Here is a 21,029-nt window from a genome sequence, read left to right on the forward strand (position 1 = left end):
TGTAGGGCCATAACCACACTAAGCCACCCCATAACAGGGTCACCTAATGAAATATCCAGTAGTTGCACCTCTCAGTGGACCCAACATTAAAAGTTGCTATTTTTTTTTATTTTTTCTTTATCTTTTCCGGTTTCAGCTTCTTCTTGCTTACAGGGGGTCGGGACTGAAAAAGTGAATCACATCATTCTCAACTTTATAGTTCTAGTAAATAAATAAATAAATAAATAGAGTTATGAGATAGAAGTGAAAAACTTTAAAGATTCAAGTATGGCCACAAACATATGATATGCTCAATTATGGGTGATAGTTTGAATTGTACTAAAACATATCTAATGTAACTAATTTAATTAAATAGCTCAAATCTCATAATCTCAATTAGTTAATTATGTATTAAAAATTTCTCAAATTTACAAATTGTACCAAAAATTGTTTGCGGGTGCTTAGCTTGTGTCCATGACTTCTTAGTCTAAAAAGCTTTTTAATCTTTATGTTGTTAGGTTGTGGAAAAGAGGAAAAGTGAATCATCATCATAATTCTGAACTGCAAAATCTCCTGAAAGATACATAATAAAAAGGTTAAAAAGCTAAGAATAATCAGACACATTCAAAGGTTGAAAGGTAGAAGGCCATTAAAAGTTACTTTTGAGAGAGAGAGAGAGAGAGAGAGAGAGGGAGATATCATCATCATTATCGGAAAGCAAAAAGATAATGGTTGAGAGGGAACCACTCGTGTAAGGTGTAAGGTTAAATTTAGAGTTTAAAAAAAAATTAAAGGGGGGGTGGGGGGGTGCTGTCACCATCTAACGCACGAGGGGTGCGCACAAAAACCCATCAAAAACAACTGGAACTGCACACGTGCACAACTTTCACAAAAAAAAGTGCCTTTGCGGTAGAAAAGTCTGAACAAGTAGAAAAGGAAAAGATGACACTTGACGGAAACACCCTCAATAATCATACTAATTTATATGACAAGGACTTTGCCAGTTTTGCCTAGATGAGGCCTCAATCCTCATCAAGTGATTTTGGGATAGAATTATTGAAAAGATAATAGAAAAGACTTTGCTAGGATCGTTTTTAGCTAAGCTTGCTGTTTCTCTCCCTCTGTATCTTGTATTTCACTTTCTTTTTTTTTTTTTACTCCATTCAAATGTAACGGTTAACTAAGAAATAAATAAACAGCGTAAGAAGCAAGCATTATATATGAACGTTAATATAAATAGTAAATGGTAGTGCCGGTGCCACACAATTTATACGCCATATGTGGTCACGCGAGTCATGTGTATTAAGTATTACATTTCTCAAGAAAAAACAAAAAAGAAAGAAAGAAAAGGGAACATTATAATCACAACCATTAATCACGAGAATCTCCTTCCACCATGCACACACACCTCTTGTTAGTCTCGCTATTAAAGCCTCCAAGCCTTTAAAGCCCACCGTCACTACTTTTATTGTGTGGCGGCATGATAAAATTTTAGAAGGGCTGATGGGCACTTCTCTCAATTCATCTCGCAATCACTAAAAACATCATTATCTTTAAGGAAACCCAATTTGTATATTAATAATGCAACATATCTTTGTTACTTCTTGTGGACGCACTAATTAAAAATTAAAAAATTATACATATATTTAATAATTTCACACACACACACTCATATATATATATATATATATATATATATAGACACACACACAAATAAGAGAAAGAAAGTAAAAGGTTTGGTTTATAGCAGCCTTATCTAGCGCGTCAAGAGCTCAACACGAGCTACTTTAAATGTTTCACATTGTTGGTTGGGGTTTAAATTTTTTGACTGATCTAGTGTTTGGAAGGGATCAGGGGATGAGGGACAACTTAAGTACTCAGTAAAAGTAGTGAGTACACAGTATAATCTTATAACTATACATATAAAATTTCTGCTCATTAAAAAAAATAAAATAAAATAAAAAAAGCTCATAACTAGTTTAATAATGGTATCCATAAAAATCCCCCGTTCGTTGATATACAATTCTCAACTTTCACAAGTTTAGTGCATGCATATACACATTGAAGCCACTTCATCACGATAAAGGCGTTGAAAATTAACGTAAGTATGAACTTTAAGGACGCTAATTATTATTGGAATGTAAAAGTACAACCATTATTAGGATATAAGGATAGTGGATTATTATAATCTAAACACCTTATTTGTACTTGTCTTTTCATTTTAAGCTATCTTCAACCTTCCCATAATCCAAAAACCAAATTAACCAACAATGCTATATGTCATTTAAAAAAAAAAAAAAAAAAATTATGTGACTTTTAAAATTATTATTAAATTTATGATAAATTATTATAATAGTAATTTTGAAAGCCATTGCTCTATAGGCTATAGCATTAGTCAAAACAATTATTCTCATGTATAATTAAATCATTAAAATAAATTGGAACTCTTATTATTAAAGTGTCCAAATTTCACAAATATTTGGACAGCCTAAAAGAAAGAATTGTGGGCAAAGTGGGTCTCTCGGACCTTTTTGGAATTTCTTTAATAATAGGATCCTCATCCAATATATACATGGGATATTTATTTATTTATTTGGGTAAGCAAATGAAAATAAAAAGAAATGATAATAACAATAATCAAGATAAAGACAATAACTACATGGTATAATAACAATAATTTGACGTGGGTCCCTTCTAATTATCCCTTCACGCTGACGTGGTCAGAATTTAGCGCAAAAATGGAGGAAACTCCCCGGAGAGAGAATTGATTTTGTAATAAATACATTTATGTAGTAGTCATGGTTGCAGTTTGGTGCTGTATTTGTAGCTGTACTGTGTACATCATCAAAATCTGAATTCCATGTTCTCAAATCTCGCCGGGCTGGGAATCAAATCATTCCCCGGCGACTCTTAGCTTCAAGTAGCCGGAAAATTCAGTAACCGTAGATTTCCAGTTCCAAAAAAAAAAATTAAAAAAACAGCTTCTTTTGCTTTTTTCTTTAATTATTTCTTCTTTTTTTTTTTTTTTAAAAAAAAAAAAGAAGGCAGAGCTTGCTTTGGATCGGAACGAAACGAAAAGGATGAGGAGCGTAAATAATAACAGCGTGGAGACCATAAACGCCGCAGCTACTGCTATCGTCTCCGCAGAGAGTCGCGTCCAGCCCACCACTGTTCCAGTAAGTGTATGTGCGTATGTATGTGTTGGTTTTGTATATGATTGGGTGTCTTCAATTTTATTTTTTTCTTTGTTTGGTAGCTGAGAAAATGAGGAAAATAGAGAAAGCGATGAATATGCTGGATTTGCGTTTCGTGTTGTTTTGGTGGTTCTATGGGAAAGTGTTATCAGCTAAATGATTGGATTTGCTGATTTTTCCCCTTTTATTTTGGGTTCAGTTACTTTTTGTAATCCATTTGGCGGTGGGAAATTGCATTGGAAATGGAAAGATTTTATGTTTTTCATTAGGAAAAGAAACAAAAGGTCATGTCGATTAGTTGGTTTCATGTTTGTTATACTCTGTGTTTCTTATACTCTGTTTGATGGGTGAGAAACTGCTGGTTGAAGAAGGATAAAGGAAAAACTGAACGGACTGTTGGATCTTATGCTTGATAATCTTTGTTATATTTTCAAATTTGAAAATCTCACGATTAAGTTGATTGGTTATGTAAGGCCAATTTAGTAGAGGTTTTAGTTACCGCAGTTTTTATAAAGCGTTTGGGGTTGTACTTTTTAGGGATTGCTTTCTGCTTTTTGTTTTTTCGTTTTATATATGTGAATGGCATATTTCCTGCTTTCATTAATATCTAGGTCTTCTTCTTTTTGGTGCTGTGTTTGGCTGCTGAGAAACCGAGGGAAAGGAAAAAAGAAGAATTTATAAGAACTACAGTATTTTTAGTCAAACAAGCCTAATATACATATTTGGCTCAGTTAAGTTGGTTTCTTTGTTTTGTCATCAACTAATAGTAAGTATAAAATGTAAGATTGTCATTTTGTAGAAACTAAAATCTATCCTTGTAGTTGTAGAAATTGATTGGGTGTGTTCTTGTACAACAGTTGTCTGTGCATTCTATTGGTTAGATTGCAAATTCTTTCTTCTTTTTCTTTTTCTCGGTTGCCGTAATCATGAAAACAGAAATGCTGTGTCATGGCGGTGATCCCACTGATTTTTTGTGAGACACGTTGCCAAGGTGGGTTTAGAAAAGTAATATTAGTGTTTAATGATCCTTTAAGAGGATGACCTAGAATGGGGAACAGGATCCTCTCCTAGAATGGAAACCTGTGGATTGCTTTTTTTGGGGGGTGAAAAGCAGCGCTCTAAAGGGGAATGGGGGTAGTCTCCCCCCTTTTTCTCTTCCTTCTCCTCTTCCTCTTCTAGCTAAATTATAGAGGGCCCTGTTTATTGGTTTTTTCAAAGAGACTATTGCATTAGGGGATGCAGGGAGACATCCTTGAGAAAAAGTGACTTTGATGGCCATCAGAACAAGCCAAATTTACATGACATGTTCTAGGATCAGAAGAAATGGTCAAACTATCTAAGTTTCATTGAGAAGCTTTGCTTCAATTTTCATATTGTTGCAGTCAACTTTGCACTAAACCAGGCTGCATCTGCTGTTTTACAGGAGCACTCCAACACATAATTTGCAATAGCAGGACCTTGGAAACATTATATAGTGTTGTCAAACATATCTATATGCTAACTGGAACTAATTTTTCTTTCAAATTGCAAAGCTAAAATTGCTGGTTTACTTTGCATCTGATGACAATTTTGGGTTGTGTGGCATGTGCTGAAATTATTTTAAAGTTGGCACTGAATGTCCAACTCCGGTGATGAAGGGGGTTGTACCCATGCTTATGTTGTAGTGAGGGCTGTATATTTGCTTTGGGTGCATCAAACTATTCTTGTTGTGTAAATGCACACGCATGTGTCTGGTGATGAAGAGGGTTGTACCCATGCTTATACTGTACTGGACTCTGGCTGTGTTTCCCTCATTTGGTCTCTGATTTTTGCTTGCTAAATGATCGTGGATCTTAAAGCTAGAGAAGAAACCAGGTCTTAATTCCTTTCAAACTCTTAGTCATTCACAATTTATTTATTTTTTAATCTGAATACAGAAAAGAAGATGGGGAAGCTGCTGGAGCCTTTACTGGTGCTTTGGATCTCATAAAAACAGCAAGCGGATTAGCCATGCTATCCTTGTTCCTGAGTCAGTGGTTCCAGGAGCTGCAGCTCCTGCTAATGAAAACCCAACCCCCTCAAGTGCCATTATACTACCCTTCATTGCCCCTCCCTCTTCTCCCGCATCCTTCCTACAATCAGATCCTCCCTCTGCTACCCAATCACCTGCTGGATTACTGTCCCTCACTTCTCTTTCTGTCAATTCCTATTCACCGGGTGGAACTGCAGCAATTTTTGCTGTAGGTCCTTATGCATATGAGACACAGTTGGTCTCTCCCCCTGTATTTTCTACCTTCACCACGGAACCGTCTACTGCTCCTTTCACTCCCCCTCCTGAATCCGTGCAACTGACAACACCTTCATCTCCTGAAGTGCCATTTGCTCAACTGCTAACATCTTCGCTTGACCGCGCTCGTAGAAACAATGGGACCAGCCTGAAGTTTGCATTAGCCCATTATGAATTCCAGCCTTATCAACAGTACCCAGGAAGCCCTGGTGGTCACCTCATATCACCTGGATCGGCAATCTCAAATTCTGGAGCATCAACTCCTTTCCCTGATAGACACCCTATCCTAGAGTTCCGCATGGGGGAGGCTCCAAAACTCTTGGGCTTTGAACATTTTTCAGCTCGTAAATGGGGTTCAAGGCTTGGTTCTGGATCTTTGACCCCAGATGGTGTGGGGGTTGGTTCAAGGCTAGGTTCTGGATCTTTGACCCCAGATGGTGTGGGGTTGGGTTCAAGGTTAAATTCAGGATCTTTGACCCCAGATGGTGCCGGGTTGGGCTCGAGGTTGGGTTCTGGATCTTTGACACCTGATGCAATGGACCCTGCCTCTCGAGACAGTTTCCTTCTGGAGAACCGGATTTGTGAAATGGCATCCCTCACCAGCTCAGGAAATGGATGTCAAAATAATGGAACTATAGTTAATCACAGAGTATCATTTGAGTTGACTGGGGAAGACGTTGCACGCTGTCTTGCAAATAAATCCATGGCACCTACAAGAAATGTGTCAGAAGCTTCACAGGATATAGTGGCAGAAGCCCCAAGTGATAGAGAAGGGATAGTAGCAGATAGCAAGAATTGTTGCGAGTTGTCTACTGGGGAAACATCCAATGAACTGCCTGAAAAAGCTTCTGAGGAAGGGGAGGAGCAGAGCTATCGGAAGCATCGTTCTGTATCTCTTGGGTCAATCAAAGAGTTCAATTTTGACAACACAAAAGGTGAAGCGTCTGATAAGCCCCCCATTGGCTCCGAGTGGTGGGCAAATGAAAATGTAACGGGGAAGGAAGCTAGGAATGGCAACAACTGGGCTTTCTTCCCAATGCTGCAACCAGGGGTCAGCTGATATTCAGCCTGTCAAACTTGGCTTAACCTCCACAACTTTGTGAAGATTTCTGATGCTAAAATCACTAATTCATCAGATGTAAATCTGATGGTAATAGTAAGTGGAAGACATAGCTTGGCAGTCCAGCGAGAAAAGGCCAGAGGTGAGATTAGTGTTTTGTAAATCGTAATCTTTTATGACCCTGAAGACAATGCAGAGAGGAAATAGTTTGTTGGGATATTGTGTGGGTACTGATAGATCATTCTTTTTAGTATTTCATTACCTGATGTATACAAGAAACATCATTCACGTATAGGTATTATGTTGTGGATTATTACTCGTCTCATATGTGATAATGATATGTAATAATAAAAAAGATAAGTTTTCCATACTGAGCAGCTGTGACTTGTCTGATGATCTATGCTGGTGCACCGTGCATATATGATAGGTTGGGGATTGCGATGCTTTTCTAGATGGGGCTTCTTTTATACAATTCTACTTTTCATGAATTCCCAGCTTCGATGCTTTTCTCCTATATTGATCAATCGCCTGAAGCTTGCCATAAGCTATCTCAATTGGCCATCTGCCACTGGATCTGGACGATGCGTTGTGGAGACCATTCTCATCGTATTGTGGGTTGTGTGAGTCGTGACAATTGAGCCTGCTCCAATTTCCTCTTCATTCCAAGCCCAATTCATAAACCCTCTTCCTCAATTCTCTGCAAGCGTGCTTCTCATTTTGGTTTGTAGGGTGTAGGAGCTAGGAGGTGAGAAAACCAAGTGTCTCGTCAAGTTTTATTTCCACTCTTTTAGTTGTAGTCGAAATTTCCGCCAATTGATTTAGTTGGGGTTACATGGCGCAATCCCAACGGTTAATTACTTCAAACGGTAGGTGATCCGAATCCAACATTTTTAAGAAGTGCATTCAATATTTATATAGGCACGGTATATTTGGATTAAGCTCCCTTCCTAAAATTCCCTTGCAATTTTACGAATGAACAACCTAGTTTATGTCACGAGTAATCATATAAATTATCCTGTTATTATTACTATTATTATTTTTTATTTTCAAAGCTTATACGGTGTGGTTGTTCATAGCATTTGGTGCATGAAAATTAATTAATTTTTATTGGGAAAACCACATCATATAAGCTTTGAGGAGATGCGAGAATAATGGAGTAATGTATTGCATTACTTGATCTTAAGTCGCTCTTGCATTTAAAATTAATTAAAAATAAATAAATAAAGGCCATCCCAATCTAAAGGGATGGTTGGATAGGGTTGATTATCCCCTCATCTTTGAGGAGGTAGTCGACTACTCATAAAAATAATTTTAAAAGTGTGCTAATTATTCAATCACCCTTTAACAGCAGGGTCAGTCACCCTAAAAGGTAGTTGAAGTGGATCGATCACTCTTTCACCCTTAAGAAAGTGGTTAGGATTGCTAATTGTCTACTTTAAAGAGGTGGTAGGAGTGTGTTGACTATCCTCTCACACCCAAGGCGATGGTTGGCCCCTTTAGGGAGTGGTTAGAGTGGTTTAACTAATCTCTTACCCTTTGTTTGAGAGGTAATTGACACTCCCATATATAATTGGTTTGAAGGTAGTTAACCACTCCCTATATACCTTTTTTTTTTTTTTTTTGGCTAATCATTCCATTCACTCCCTTGAGTTGGGATGGTGGACCACCCCCTTAGGGTGAGGCGGTGTGGTCGGCCACCTCCTAAAACATTTTTTTTTTATTATTATTATTTGTGGTGAGCCACCTCATCACCTCAAAGGGGTGGCCAACCACGTTATCACCTCTACGGGGTAACCAACCACCTTCAAAATTGGTCTTAAAGTTTCTCATGTTTTTTTATTTCATTTTAAATGTATATATGGCTTAATTCGAATCATTCATTTTGAATGAATTGAAGGAATGAAGGAATTCTACGCCCCTGTAATTCTAAAAACTTGCTGGAGAATCTGAGTCATGTACAAGGCGAGTACATGAAGTGTAATTCATAAAAAGAAAAAAGAAGTACTGTAATTGGCTGCATCACATGCCAACAGCGCACAACTTGTCCTACAAAAACCTGCACCATGGGAGTTTGACGTTGCTTTCCTCATGCTGAAAACTGTAAAATCATATATGGTAGGGAAAGAAGGTTGGTCTGGCGGAGATATTGTGGGAGTTGTCTTAAATTTGTAGGGCATTGAAATGATTGATGCAATTAATGTAGGGTAGCAGATTATAATATTCTCCATTCATATATATAGTTGATGCCAGCACTTAATTGGTATATATGGGTGAACAACATAATGCTGCTTGTAGGGTACAGGTCCCTGCAGGCTGCAGCCCAAATCAAAATTACAATCAAAAGATGGAGCATGCATGCAAGTTATAAACCAGAATATCAACGTATTTGGCATAGTTGGGCAAGGTGATATATAGTTGGTCAGTATGTAAACTTTCTGCATAGGAAGCCTCAAAATGTTGTTCAATTTTCTTTTTTAAATTACGTTTATAATTCTGTCTTTTAAAATAAAGAAACTGGTGAGTGCATTTGGCTCCAAAAATTGTACGTCCAATGATCCAAATGCCTTGTAATTAAGTAGGTAAGGTCGTTTTCTTACTTATTTTTCCCTAATTTACAATATATAATACTATATAGTATATATACTGCCGCCCATCAAGTTTTTATAAATTTGTTACTTTATATATATAGTAACAAATTTAAAACTTGATGGGCGGCAGTATATATAGTATAATACTATATAGTAGGTACATGGCAAGTCAATGGAAATGCAACATCCCTAGTATATATATATATAAAAAGTAACAAATTTATAAAAACTTGATGGGCGGCAGTATATATAGTATAATACTATATAGTAGGTATATATATATATAGTAGGTATATATAGTAGGTACATGGCGGGTCAATGGAAATGCAACATCCCTAGTATATATATATATACCTACTATATAGTATTATAGTAGGTATATATAAAAATTGCAAATTTTTGTGCCCATTCAGTGGCACGTTAGGCCACAACCGAATCTCATTCTGGCACATTTCCTTTTCTTCTGCCCCTTTCCTCTCTTTCCCTTTAGTTAGTGGGAAGGATCCTCCCCTTTCTGTTTGTCTCTTATAGTTTGTTGTTTTGTTGTTTGGTTTCAGTCGGGAACTAAGATGCAGGGAAATTTTCCTGATCTCTAGCATTTCCGATACATACATATATATATATGGATAACCAACTAGGGTTTTATACAAATCTAAGCCTTTTGTACTCTCCAATGAGAGGGTCACATTTAGCCTCAAACAAGAAAATCAAATCACTGCCAAATCTACTATCCTCAGGCAACGTGAGAGAGAAATCAGCGCCCAGACCAACCGCCGGCAGAACTAGCGCCGGTCAGGCTAGATTCCGCCCCAGGACCGCCGCCGCTCAGGTCGAACGCCACCACCCACGCGGAGAGCTGCTTTGAGAAAATTCCCTTTTCCTATTTGCATTCTTCTCTAAACAAACTCTAAATCCCAGTCTCTTCATCTTCAACCCTTCAAATTGCAACACAGTTCTCCTCCACTCCTCCACTCCTCCCTACACCATCGGGCCCAGATATATACCCATCCAAGCAACAGCTTGGAACACATCACAAATACTCCATGGCAGGGGTGATGCCAAGCCGTTCAAGGCATGCCCCACTCGCTCATCAATTGATGATCTTCTAGCATCTATGAGAAACGACTCAGGTATTGCTTCCTCCTCCTCTCTCTCGCTCTCTCTCTCTCTCTCTCTCTTTCTCTCTCTGTCACACACACACACCGGGAGATCTGAGAATGGGGAAAAAGGGATTTTCTCAATCTTCCTGTGCGAACACGATTGTGGTAGCTGTGGGGTTCAGCCTGGGTGAAGGAGCAACGGCAGAACCTGCGGCGGTGTTCGGCCTGAGCAGTGGAGGTCCTGAGGGGTGGGTGCCTGGCCTGGTCGGTGGTGGTGTTTTTTTAGCTCAATCGGCTGTCACTACGCACACGCTGCGAAGTTTACTGGTTCGAATCTCCCTCCCCTCCCTTCCCTTCACATGTCAAAAAAAAAAAAAAAAAACAAAGAGGAATAGAACGTAGATTTGGCAGTGATCCAGTGTTTTGCTAACATTTGATTTTCTTGTGATAGGCTGTGTCAATCTCTTAATGGAGGACACAAAAGGCGGCTTAGGTTATGCCAAGATCTTTTAGAAATGATTCTCTTTCTTTTTAACGGTTTAGATTTAATTCCAAAAAATTTAGAAATAAGTCTAGGTATCCTTAAAATGTTACCAATTTTTTTTACTATATCTAAGCCAAATCCAATTTTTGGAATTTGGGTATCGTATCTTTATTTCTAAATTTAATGACTGTTGAAGTAGCACCTTCATAAAGATTGTGGGGTTATGCGGTACGTCTGACACCTTCTCTGAAGTTGATATTCAGTTTTTATGTATGCTTTCATATCTGTTGTATATGCAGAGAATTTCTGAATCTGGGTTTTCGGTTTTTCAAGATTTAGTTTGGAATACTGAGATTGTTGTGGAAGTGACATTTCTTGAAAATAGTTGATCATTCATTCTGTTAATGTCAATATTAATGGGTATTGCAAAGATAAAAATAACAAATTCATATTGGCTGGATTTTCTTGTAATGTCAATCTTGGTTCTTCTCTTAGGGAGTTCTAGATAAGAGAAAAAAAAAAAAAAGGAGAAGAAGAAGAAAAACTAGATTAATTGTTAGTGTTAGCTGAACTCGTCAATCCCTATATTACTTGATTTTGATTATGTACTTGTTTTGTGTTAGTTTATAATGCCTTATAATAAATCCAAAGATGCAAGAACTCTCTGCATTCTATCTTCCTAGCACTTGCTATATGCTTACTATTTGCCCTCCAGCAGTTGGACACTGTGCTTCAATGAATTTTGCTATCATGTTGCTCAAGTATCACAATTTTGTATCGAATCTATGATAGATTCAGAAGATTGAATCTCCACACAATTATAATGTTTAATTGGTTTTTCCTGGCCAGGTTACTTTTCTGTCAAGTAGATTTATGATAATATGGCATCAGCTATGGAATTTCATTAATATGTTGGCCCTAAGGACTGTATAACAATAAGACTACGGCTTACTAAGCTACAAAGATGGCCTTGGCTTCTTCTGTAAAAGTGGTTCTGGGATCATTTGCTTTCGCAATCTTCTGGGTATTGGCGGTCTTCCCAGCCGTTCCTTTTCTACCAATTGGGAGGACTGCTGGGTCCCTCCTGGGTGCTATGCTAATGGTAGTATTCCGAGTCCTAACTCCAGATCAAGCATATGAAGCAATTGATCTACCAATCCTTGGTCTTCTCTTTGGGACAATGGTTGTCAGTGTCTATCTAGAAAAAGCAGACATGTTCAAGTACTTGGGAAATCTTCTCTCATGGAAGAGTAAAGGACCAAAGGACTTACTTTGTCGAATCTGCCTGATTTCAGCCATTTCAAGTGCCTTTTTTACTAATGATACCTCTTGTGTGGTATTAACTGAATTTGTCTTAAAAATTGCATGGCAACATAATCTCCCGCCTCAACCTTTCCTTCTTGCCCTGGCCTCTAGTGCAAATATTGGGTCTTCAGCGACTCCAATTGGCAACCCCCAAAATTTGGTTATAGCTGTTCAGAGTAAGATATCTTTTGGGAGTTTTCTAATTGGAATTCTCCCTGCAATGCTAGTGGGAGTGGTTGTCAATGCTCTAATTCTTCTATCCATGTATTGGAGGCTGTTATCAATTCAGAAGGATGAAACAGATGCAGCTGTAGATGTTGTTGAAAAGGAGGGTGTGGATTCTCATCGCTTTTCACCAGCCACGATGTCACATGTCACATCCTTGGATTCTCAGGAGTGTAACTCTAGATTGGAAACTATAAATGTGCAAGGCTCTCCAAACGTGCATGGCAACACGGGTCATGTTGAGACCATTAGAAACCGGTTAAGTTCAAATGAGAATGAAATCCACAGGGTCCCTGGTGGCACGTTGGATTCTGCAGGGAATTCTAGTGCATCGAAAGAGCTGGAAAATGTTGTATCTCCTCCCAAAAGGGAGGAGATCATTCCTTCAAAGACTGTTGTTAGATCAATGGACAGACTAAGAGATGCACTTTCTATAGAGTCTTCAGCAGGAAAGGAAAATTTGATCATTAGATGGCAAAGGATGTTGTGGAAGCCGTGTGTTTACCTTATTACTATAGGAATGTTGATTGCTTTGCTCATGGGGCTGAATTTGTCATGGACTACAATTACTGCTGCACTTGCTCTTGTGGTTCTTGATTTCAAGGATGCTAGGCCTTGCCTTGAAAAGGTATAATTTGCAAATTTACATGATGCTGCTCTTCTCCTTTTTCAATTAGTTTTCCCCTTTGTCTATCAATGGGACTTCAAAACTCTAAAGCATACCTTGTAGGAGATTATGAATTACATGGATGGCTTGTTGGAGAGTTTAAAATATCTTAAGTTGATTTCTCTTCTTTGCTAGGTCTCCTATTCGCTTTTGATTTTCTTTTGCGGAATGTTTATCTCAGTAGCTGGCTTTAACAAAACTGAAATCCCAAGTACTCTATGGGACCTCATGGCGCCTTATGCACGGATTGATCATGTTAGCGGGATAGCAGTTCTTGCCATTGTCATTCTTGGCCTGTCAAATTTGGCTTCAAATGTACCAACTGGTATGTTAGTGTATTTCTTCCATGTCTTTTTCTATTATATGTCATCATTCTATTTCTTTTTTGGATCTATCATATATATAAAATTAGCTTCCTAGAGTAACACCTGGCTGTAAAGTCTGTTTATGCAACTTTATGTTAGCAATTGCAAGGATGCCAAGAAATTGCTAGCAGTGCAGATTTGGAATGCATATGATCTGAACATTTTTTGGCATTTATGGTTTATTAAGATTTCTGGATGCTATATATTTTGGTATGGTTTGGACTTTGAATACAGAATATGATCTCTTAGGTATGTCAAAGTATAACCAGTATGGGTTTTTTCTTGTTCTCAAGCTTTCTTTCTGCACTTGAGACAACTTGATATTAATTGTTCTCATGCATGGTCAAATCTTAATCAAGTTGAGATTGCACCATCGTATACTGAACAATTCTTTAAGTTTGACAAGTATCTTTAACTGCCCTTTGTACAAAAGTTGGCACCCGCCTGGGTCATTTTCTCAATAAACTGTATCCCTCACTAGAAGAATAAATTTGATTTTTTTCCATCCACATATCTCTGTAATCTAAAGTTCCTTTCCATCTACATCTCTGATTAGATTTGTTTTTTCTTTCATATAAAAATAACCTAGGCTGCATTTAGATGTGGTTTAAATTACTTAATTGATATGAATTTTTGAGCTTTGAGGATTTTGCTCCAACACATGAGGATGAGGGTCGCTTATATATAAATCATGCTTATACTGTGTAGTTTTGTTGCTGGGAGCACGAGTGGCAGCATCGGCAGCCGCAATTTCTGCAGCTGATAAGAAGAAGGCATGGCTCATCTTAGCTTGGGTTAGTACGGTAGCTGGGAACCTCTCATTACTGGGATCAGCTGCCAACTTAATAGTGTGTGAACAGGCTCGCAAAGCTCCACGTGGGTACAATTTATCTTTTTGGACCCATCTCAAATTTGGACTCCCCTCGACCATCATAGTCACTGCTATTGGTTTGATACTCATAAGATGATCATGTATGTTGTGTTGGTTTGACAAAACTTTTTAGATAGTGTTTTTTGCTAAATGGTTGTTATGTAATATAAAGATGAAAATAATTTTGAGAATTTTTGTGCTTTTAATTATTTGTTAATATATATATATATATATATATATTGGTTTTTGTTAAAGAGCAAAAGGCAATTTTAAGTTTTTAACGTTGTAACAATACATGATCTAGAAAAAAAAGTGTATAACTATAATGATCTCCAAAAGCTGGCGAAGATGGTTTTAGATAGATGTCCACAGAAGAGAAGTATAAGGTAAATTGTGCATCACTTGACATGTTTAGTACATAGCCTAATACACATGGAAGGTAGTGGCATATGAGACGTCAACGTCATGGGTTTCTCATGTGCAGGCAATAAGTTGGGCCATTTCTCCAATTAACCAAACTGGTGACCCAATTCCTCCTTCGATAAAAGATTTGGGCTTGGACTTGTTGATTCATTGGATGTCTTTTTTCCATCTCAACAGGAAAAAGGGGCTTTGTTGACCCAAGCTCAGGTCAACAGACAGGACTTGGATCAATAATTAAAAGGGTTAAATACTCAAAATCCTCCTGAGATTTTTCAACTTTATTTTTTTCTCCCTGTAGTTTTATTTTTATCATAGAAGGTCCCTATAGTTTTGATAATAGACCAAGTTAGTCCTCCGTCAGTTGACCGTTAGTTGACTTAACGGAATTCCACGTTGACCAATCACATGTTGACACGTGGCACTTACTTCATTTTTAAAAAAAAAAAAAAAAAAAAAAAAAAAAGATTGGGGGTGGCTCGGCCACCCCCTTGGAGCCCAAGGGGGTGGCCGAAACTACCCTCAGTACCCACTGGGGGTGGCCGAAACCACACCCAACCACCGTTGGGTGTGGTTTCGGCCACCCCCATCCGGCTAGATGGGGGTGGCTCGGCCACCCCTAATCTTTTTTTTATTTTTATTTTTAGAAAATACTTTTTTTTTAAAAAAAAAATAATAATAATAAGTAGATGCCACGTGTCAACATGTGATTGGTCTACGTGGAATTCCGTTAAGTCAACTAATGGTCAACTGACGAACGACTAACTTGGTCTATTATCAAAACTACAAGGATCTCATGTGATAAAAATGAAACCACAGGAGGAAAAAAATAAAGTTGGGAAACCCCAGAGGGGGTTTAGAGTATTTAACCTTAATTAAAAATAGACTGTTTTAAAAACTATAAAAATCTCCTGTAATTTTTTTTAATTTTTTTTTTTTGATATTTCCACACAAGAGAGGGGAAGATGAATTCGAACTAGTGATTTTCGCATCATAAGGTATGGTCTCCAGTCAATTGAGCTACCCATTGGAGACAAAATCTCCTGTAATTTTGTTTTACAATACTTGAGCCAAATTCTCATCAAAATCAAAATATTTGACAACAATGCTTCTTCTTTATTCATTTCATAAAAATATAGTATATTACTTTAACAAAACAATATCATAAATATAATGAGAAATTTATTCCATTCAAATTTGCTCAATGTTTTGTTTAAACTCTTTGAATTTCACCGTCCCAATCAGTTTCCATATTTGCAGCATGTAGTCCTCTATAATCTCAAGATAAAGTCATCAATTATTTATAAAATAATAAGGATCTCTATCCAGTTAATTAGTGTATTTTAGAGGGGTAAATTGTCTAAAAAATTAAAATGACAATTTTACTCCTCTAAAAAATACTAACCGGAAATGAAATGGAGATGATTTTATTTCGACATTTGATACCCACGATTGGGGTGGAAATGGTGATGAAAACCCCATCAATTACGAGTTATTCCAATATTAAATTAGAGAGATTATCTACAGTAAAATTGTTTGTCAAACTTTTTTAAAAAAAAAGTTTTACTTCGAACTGAATCGAAAGAAATTGCTTCAATTTCAAACTAGTTTTGCCATATTTTTCACTTCCACCCTTCATCATTCTCCTTAGCCTCTCAGCTTTCCGTTGCTTGCTTTCACACTCCCTTTTGCCTCCATGTGCTCGCGTGTGCTCTTCTCATCCGCCAATTCGTCGCCCTTCCCCAAAGTTGCAGTTGTTGTTGTAGGGCAATATTGTTGTAGTTTCATTTGGGGTATTTATGTTATTTCCATGTGATTGTATTGATTTTCTAGTTTTGTTTTTGCTTTATGTGGATTTAAGTCTCACTAGATTTACCTGGTTAGCTAGATTTAGTTGAGGAAGTTTTTGCTCTCCGACCTTCGTTAGTCTTGTCTTTGTTGATGTAGGAGTTCGTAAAATGTTGAGGAAACTTTTGAGGTTTGTGTCCTTTTGTGGGGTTGGGTTCAAGGTTAAATTCAGGATCTTTGACCCCAGATGGTGCCGGGTTGGGCTCGAGGTTGGGTTCTGGATCTTTGACACCTGATGCAATGGACCCTGCCTCTCGAGACAGTTTCCTTCCGGAGAACCGGATTTGTGAAATGGCATCCCTCACCAGCTCAGGAAATGGATGTCAAAATAATGGAACTATAGTTAATCACAGAGTATCATTTGAGTTGACTGGGGAAGACGTTGCACGCTGTCTTGCAAATAAATCCATGGCACCTACAAGAAATGTGTCAGAAGCTTCACAGGATATAGTGGCAGAAGCCCCAAGTGATAGAGAAGGGATAGTAGCAGATAGCAAGAATTGTTGCGAGTTGTCTACTGGGGAAACATCCAATGAACTGCCTGAAAAAGCTTCTGAGGAAGGCGAGGAGCAGAGCTATCGGAAGCATCGTTCTGTATCTCTTGGGTCAAGCAAAGAGTTCAATTTTGACAACACAAAAGGTGAAGCGTCTGATAAGCCCCCCATTGGCTCCGAGTGGTGGGCAAATGAAAATGTAACGGGGAAGGAAGCTAGGCATGGCAACAACTGGGCTTTCTTCCCAATGCTGCAACCAGGGGTCAGCTGATATTCAGCCTGTCAAACTTGGCTTAACCTCCACAACTTTGTGAAGATTTCTGATGCTAAAATCACTAATTCATCAGATGTAAATCTGATGGTAATAGTAAGTGGAAGACATAGCTTGGCAGTCCAGCGAGAAAAGGCCAGAGGTGAGACTAGTGTTTTGTAAATCGTAAATCTTTTATGACCCTGAAGACAATGCAGAGAGGAAATAGTTTGTTGGGATATTGTGTGGGTACTGATAGATCATTCTTTTTAGTATTTCATTACCTGATGTATACAAGAAACATCATTCACGTATAGGTATTATGTTGTGGATTATTACTCGTCTCATATGTGATAATGATATGTAATAATAAAAAAATATCAGTTTTCCATACTGAGGAGCAGCTGTGACATGTCTGATGGTCTATACTGGTGCACCGTGCATATATGGTAGGTTGGGGATTGCGATGCTTTTCTAGATGGGGCTTCTTCTATAGAATCCTACTTTTCATGAATTCCCAGCTTCGATGCTTTTCTCCTATATTGATCAATCGCCTGAAGCTGCCCATAAGCTATCTCAATTGGCCATCTGCCACTGGATCTGGACGATGCGTTGTGGAGACCATTCTCATCGTATTGTGGGTGGTGAGTCGTGACAATTGAGCCTGCTCCAGTTTCCTCCTCATTCCAAGCCCAATTCATAAACCCTCTTCCTCAATTCTCTGCAAGTGTGCTTCTCATTTTGGTTTGTAGGGTGTAGGAGCTAGGAGGTGAGAAAACCAAGTGTCTCATCAAGTTCTATTTCCACTCTTTTAGTTGTAGTCGAAATTTCTGCCAATTGATTTAGTTGGGGTTACATGGCGCAATCCCAACGGTTAATTACTTCAAACGGTAGGTGATACGAATCCAACATTTTTAATAAGTGCATTCAATAAATTATATAGGCACGGTATATTTGGATTAAGCTCCCTTAGTAAAATTCCCTTGCAATTTTACGAATGAACAACCTAGTTTATGTCACGAGTAATCATATACATTATCCTATTATTATTATTATTATTATCTATTTTCAAAGCTTATATGGTGTGGTTGTTCATAGCATTTGGTGCATGAAAATTAATTAATTTTATTGGGAAGACCACATATATAAGCTTTGAAAAGATGCGAGAATAATGGAGTGATGTATTGCATTACTTGATCTTTAAGTCTCTCATGCATTTAAAATGAATTAAAAAATAAAAAATTAAGGCCATCCCAATCCAAAGGGATGGTTGGATAGGGTTGATCATCTCCTCATCTTTGAGGGGGTAATCGACTACTCATAAAAGTAACTTTAAAAGTGTGTTAATTATTCACCCACCCTTTAACAACAGGGTCAACCACCCTAAAGGGTAGTTGAGGTGGGCCGATCACTCTTTAACCCTTAAGAAAGTGGTTAGGATTGCTAATTGTCTACTTTAAAAAGGTGGTAGGAGTTGGTTGACTACCCTCTCACACCCAAGGTGATGGTTGGCCACTCTAGGGAGTGGTTGGGGTGGTCTAACCAATCTCTTACCCTTTGTTTGAGAGGTGATTGGCACTCCCATATATAATTGGTTTGAGTGTGATTAACCGCTCCCTATATACTTTTTTTTTTTTTGGCTAATCATTCCATTCACTCCCTTGAGAGAGCTGGGACGATGGACCACCCCCTTAAGGGTGAGGCGGTGTGGTTGGCCACTCCCTTAATGATGGCCGGCCACCTCCTAAAACCTTTTTTTTATTATTATTATTTGTGGTGAGCCACTTCATCACCTCTAAGGGGTGGCCAACCACCTTAAAAATTGGTCTTAGAGTTTCTCATTTTATTTTTTTTTAATTCATTTTAAATGTCTATATGGCTTAATTCGAATCATTCATTTTGAATGAATTGAAGGAATGAAGGAATTGTACGCCCCTGTAATTCAAAAAACTTGCTGGAGAATCTGAGTCTCATGTACAAGGCGAGTACATGAAGTGTAATTCATAAAAAGAAAAAAGAAGTACTGTAATTGGCTGCATCACATGCCAACAGCGCACAACTTGTCCTACAAAAACCTGCACCAGGGGAGTTTGACGTTGCTTCCTGATGCTGAAAACTGTAATCATATATGGTAGGGAAAGAAGGTTGGTCTGGCGGAGATATTGTGGGAGTTGTCTTAAATTTGCAGGGCATTGAAATCATTGATGCAATTAATGTAGGGTAGCAGATTATAATATTCTCCATTCATATATATAGTTGATGCCAGCACTTAATTGGTATATATGGGTGAACAACATAATGCTTGTAGGGTACAGGTCCCTGCGGGCTGCAGCCCAAATCAAAATTACAATCAAAAGATGCAGCATGCATGCAAGTTATAAACCAGAATATCAACGTATTGGCATAGTTGGGCAAGGTGATATATAGTTGGTCAATATGTAAACTTTCTGCACAGGAACTGGAAGCCTCAAAATGTTGTTCAATTTTCTTTTTTAAATTACGTTTATAATTCTTTCTTTTAAAATAAAGAAACTGGTGAGTGCGTTTGGCTCCAAAAATTGTACGTCCAATGATCCAAATGCCTTGTAAGTAGGTAAGGTCATTTTCTTACTTATTTTTCCCTAATTTACAATATATAATACTATATAGTATATATACTGCCGCCCATCAAGTTTTAAATTTGTTACTTATATATATATATATATATATATATATATATATATATAAGGGATGTAGCATTTCCATTAACTCAGCCATGTTTTAGTGGTTGGGAGGCTTGTCTCATTGAGAAGTGCTAGAGAGTATATATATACCTACTAGGGATGTAGCATTTCCATTGACTCGTCATGTTTTAGTGGTTGGGAGGCTTATCTCATTGAGATGAGAAGTGTTAGAGAGTATATATATATATATATATATATATATATATATATATATATATATACCTACTAGGGATGTAGCATTTCCATTGACTCAGCCATGTTTTAGTGGTTGGGAGGCTTGTCTCATTGAGAAGTGCTAGAGAGTATATATATGTTTTAGTGGTTGGGAGGCTTGTCTCATTGAGAAGTGCTAGAGAGTATATATATATATATATATATATATATATATATATATATATATATATATATATATATATACCTACTAGGGATGTAGCATTTCCATTGAATCGTCATGTTTTAGTGGTTGGGAGGCTTATCTCATTGAAATGAGAAGTGCTAGAGAGTATATATATATATACCTACTAGGGATGTAGCATTTCCATTGACTCGTCATGTTTTAGTGGTTGGGAGGCTTATCTTATTGAGAGGTGCTAGAGAGTATATATATTAATATATATACCTACTAGGGATGTAGCATTTCCATTGACTCACCATGTTTTAGTAGTTGGAAGGCTTATCTCATTGAGAAGTGCTAGAGAACCAAACAAATGAACCCAGAAATTTTTTCAAATTGACATGACAATGGTTTTTAAATTAAAAAAATGCAATTCTTTCTCCCTTGTCTGTCACTCACGGTCTGTCATGTCAGTTTGAAAATTTTTCTGAGTTTATTTGTTTGGCTCCCTAGCACTTCTCTATCTCGTTATAGAAAATTAAACTAAATAAACCATGCAAAAAGAAGAAAAAGAAAAGAAAAGATACGTAGGACTTGGGATTTTATTATGAGAAATGTTATATGAACTTTGTCTTTTACATTAATTGTCAGATACTTATTTCTTAATGTGAAAGCAGATGAGATTAAAAAAATGTTGTAATAAAAAGTTAACATAGCAAATACCACTTTAGGGTATATATACTTGAGAATGTAAAAGAAGAAGTTCATGTAGCAATTTTTATTATTATTATTATTATTATTATGAGTTTTGATGGTAAAAAAATATAATTTATTGATGTACGAGCTTTCTTTATTG

At 37.4% G+C, this 21,029-nt stretch overlaps 3 protein-coding genes across 4 annotated transcripts; all 3 read left to right on the top strand.

Moving 5' to 3' along the window:
• Positions 1-3,013: 3,013 nt before the first annotated feature.
• On the top strand, positions 3,014-6,873 carry LOC132168150 (uncharacterized). 2 transcript variants are annotated; one of them, XM_059579244.2, is made up of 2 exons: positions 3,014-3,161; positions 5,090-6,873. In XM_059579244.2, exons 1-2 carry the CDS (start codon positions 3,060-3,062, stop codon positions 6,497-6,499), a joined length of 1,512 nt encoding a protein of 503 aa, XP_059435227.2. In that variant the 5' UTR covers positions 3,014-3,059; the 3' UTR covers positions 6,500-6,873. The 2 variants fall into 2 exon arrangements, with proteins under 2 accessions (XP_059435227.2, XP_059435228.2); XM_059579245.2 differs by having other exon boundaries at positions 3,014-3,155.
• A 2,679-nt stretch (positions 6,874-9,552) lies between these two features.
• Positions 9,553-14,295, top strand: LOC132168149 (silicon efflux transporter LSI2). Its single transcript, XM_059579243.2, has 4 exons — positions 9,553-10,217; positions 11,521-12,829; positions 13,004-13,193; positions 13,942-14,295. The coding sequence occupies exons 2-4, from the start codon at positions 11,636-11,638 to the stop codon at positions 14,199-14,201; spliced, it is 1,644 nt and encodes a 547-aa protein (XP_059435226.2). The 5' UTR covers positions 9,553-10,217; positions 11,521-11,635; the 3' UTR covers positions 14,202-14,295.
• Positions 14,296-16,522: 2,227 nt separating this feature from the next.
• On the top strand, positions 16,523-17,432 carry LOC148587825 (uncharacterized). Its single transcript, XM_088513934.1, has one exon. The coding sequence runs from the start codon at positions 16,613-16,615 to the stop codon at positions 17,135-17,137; it is 525 nt and encodes a 174-aa protein (XP_088370060.1). The 5' UTR covers positions 16,523-16,612; the 3' UTR covers positions 17,138-17,432.
• The last annotated feature ends 3,597 nt before the right edge of the window (positions 17,433-21,029 follow it).

This window comes from Corylus avellana, chromosome 2 (genome assembly GCF_965113065.1).
Source record: "Corylus avellana chromosome 2, dhCorAvel1.hap1.2, whole genome shotgun sequence".
NCBI classification, from domain to species: domain Eukaryota; kingdom Viridiplantae; phylum Streptophyta; class Magnoliopsida; order Fagales; family Betulaceae; genus Corylus; species Corylus avellana.

What these genes read in the sequence shown, in the direction of transcription:
- LOC132168150 (XM_059579244.2), top strand. Translation starts at nt 3,060, where the DNA reads ATGAGGAGCGTAAATAATAACAGCGTGGAGACCATAAACGCCGCAGCT. An exon ending in CCACCACTGTTCCAGTAAGT is followed by an intron (nt 3,162 to 5,089) that starts GTATGTGCGTAT and finishes ATCTGAATACAG; the next exon opens with AAAAGAAGATGGGGAAGCTG.
- LOC132168149 (XM_059579243.2), top strand. Translation starts at nt 11,636, where the DNA reads ATGGCCTTGGCTTCTTCTGTAAAAGTGGTTCTGGGATCATTTGCTTTC. An exon ending in CTAGGCCTTGCCTTGAAAAG is followed by an intron (nt 12,830 to 13,003) that starts GTATAATTTGCA and finishes CTTCTTTGCTAG; the next exon opens with GTCTCCTATTCGCTTTTGAT. An exon ending in GGCTTCAAATGTACCAACTG is followed by an intron (nt 13,194 to 13,941) that starts GTATGTTAGTGT and finishes TATACTGTGTAG; the next exon opens with TTTTGTTGCTGGGAGCACGA.
- LOC148587825 (XM_088513934.1), top strand. Translation starts at nt 16,613, where the DNA reads ATGGACCCTGCCTCTCGAGACAGTTTCCTTCCGGAGAACCGGATTTGT.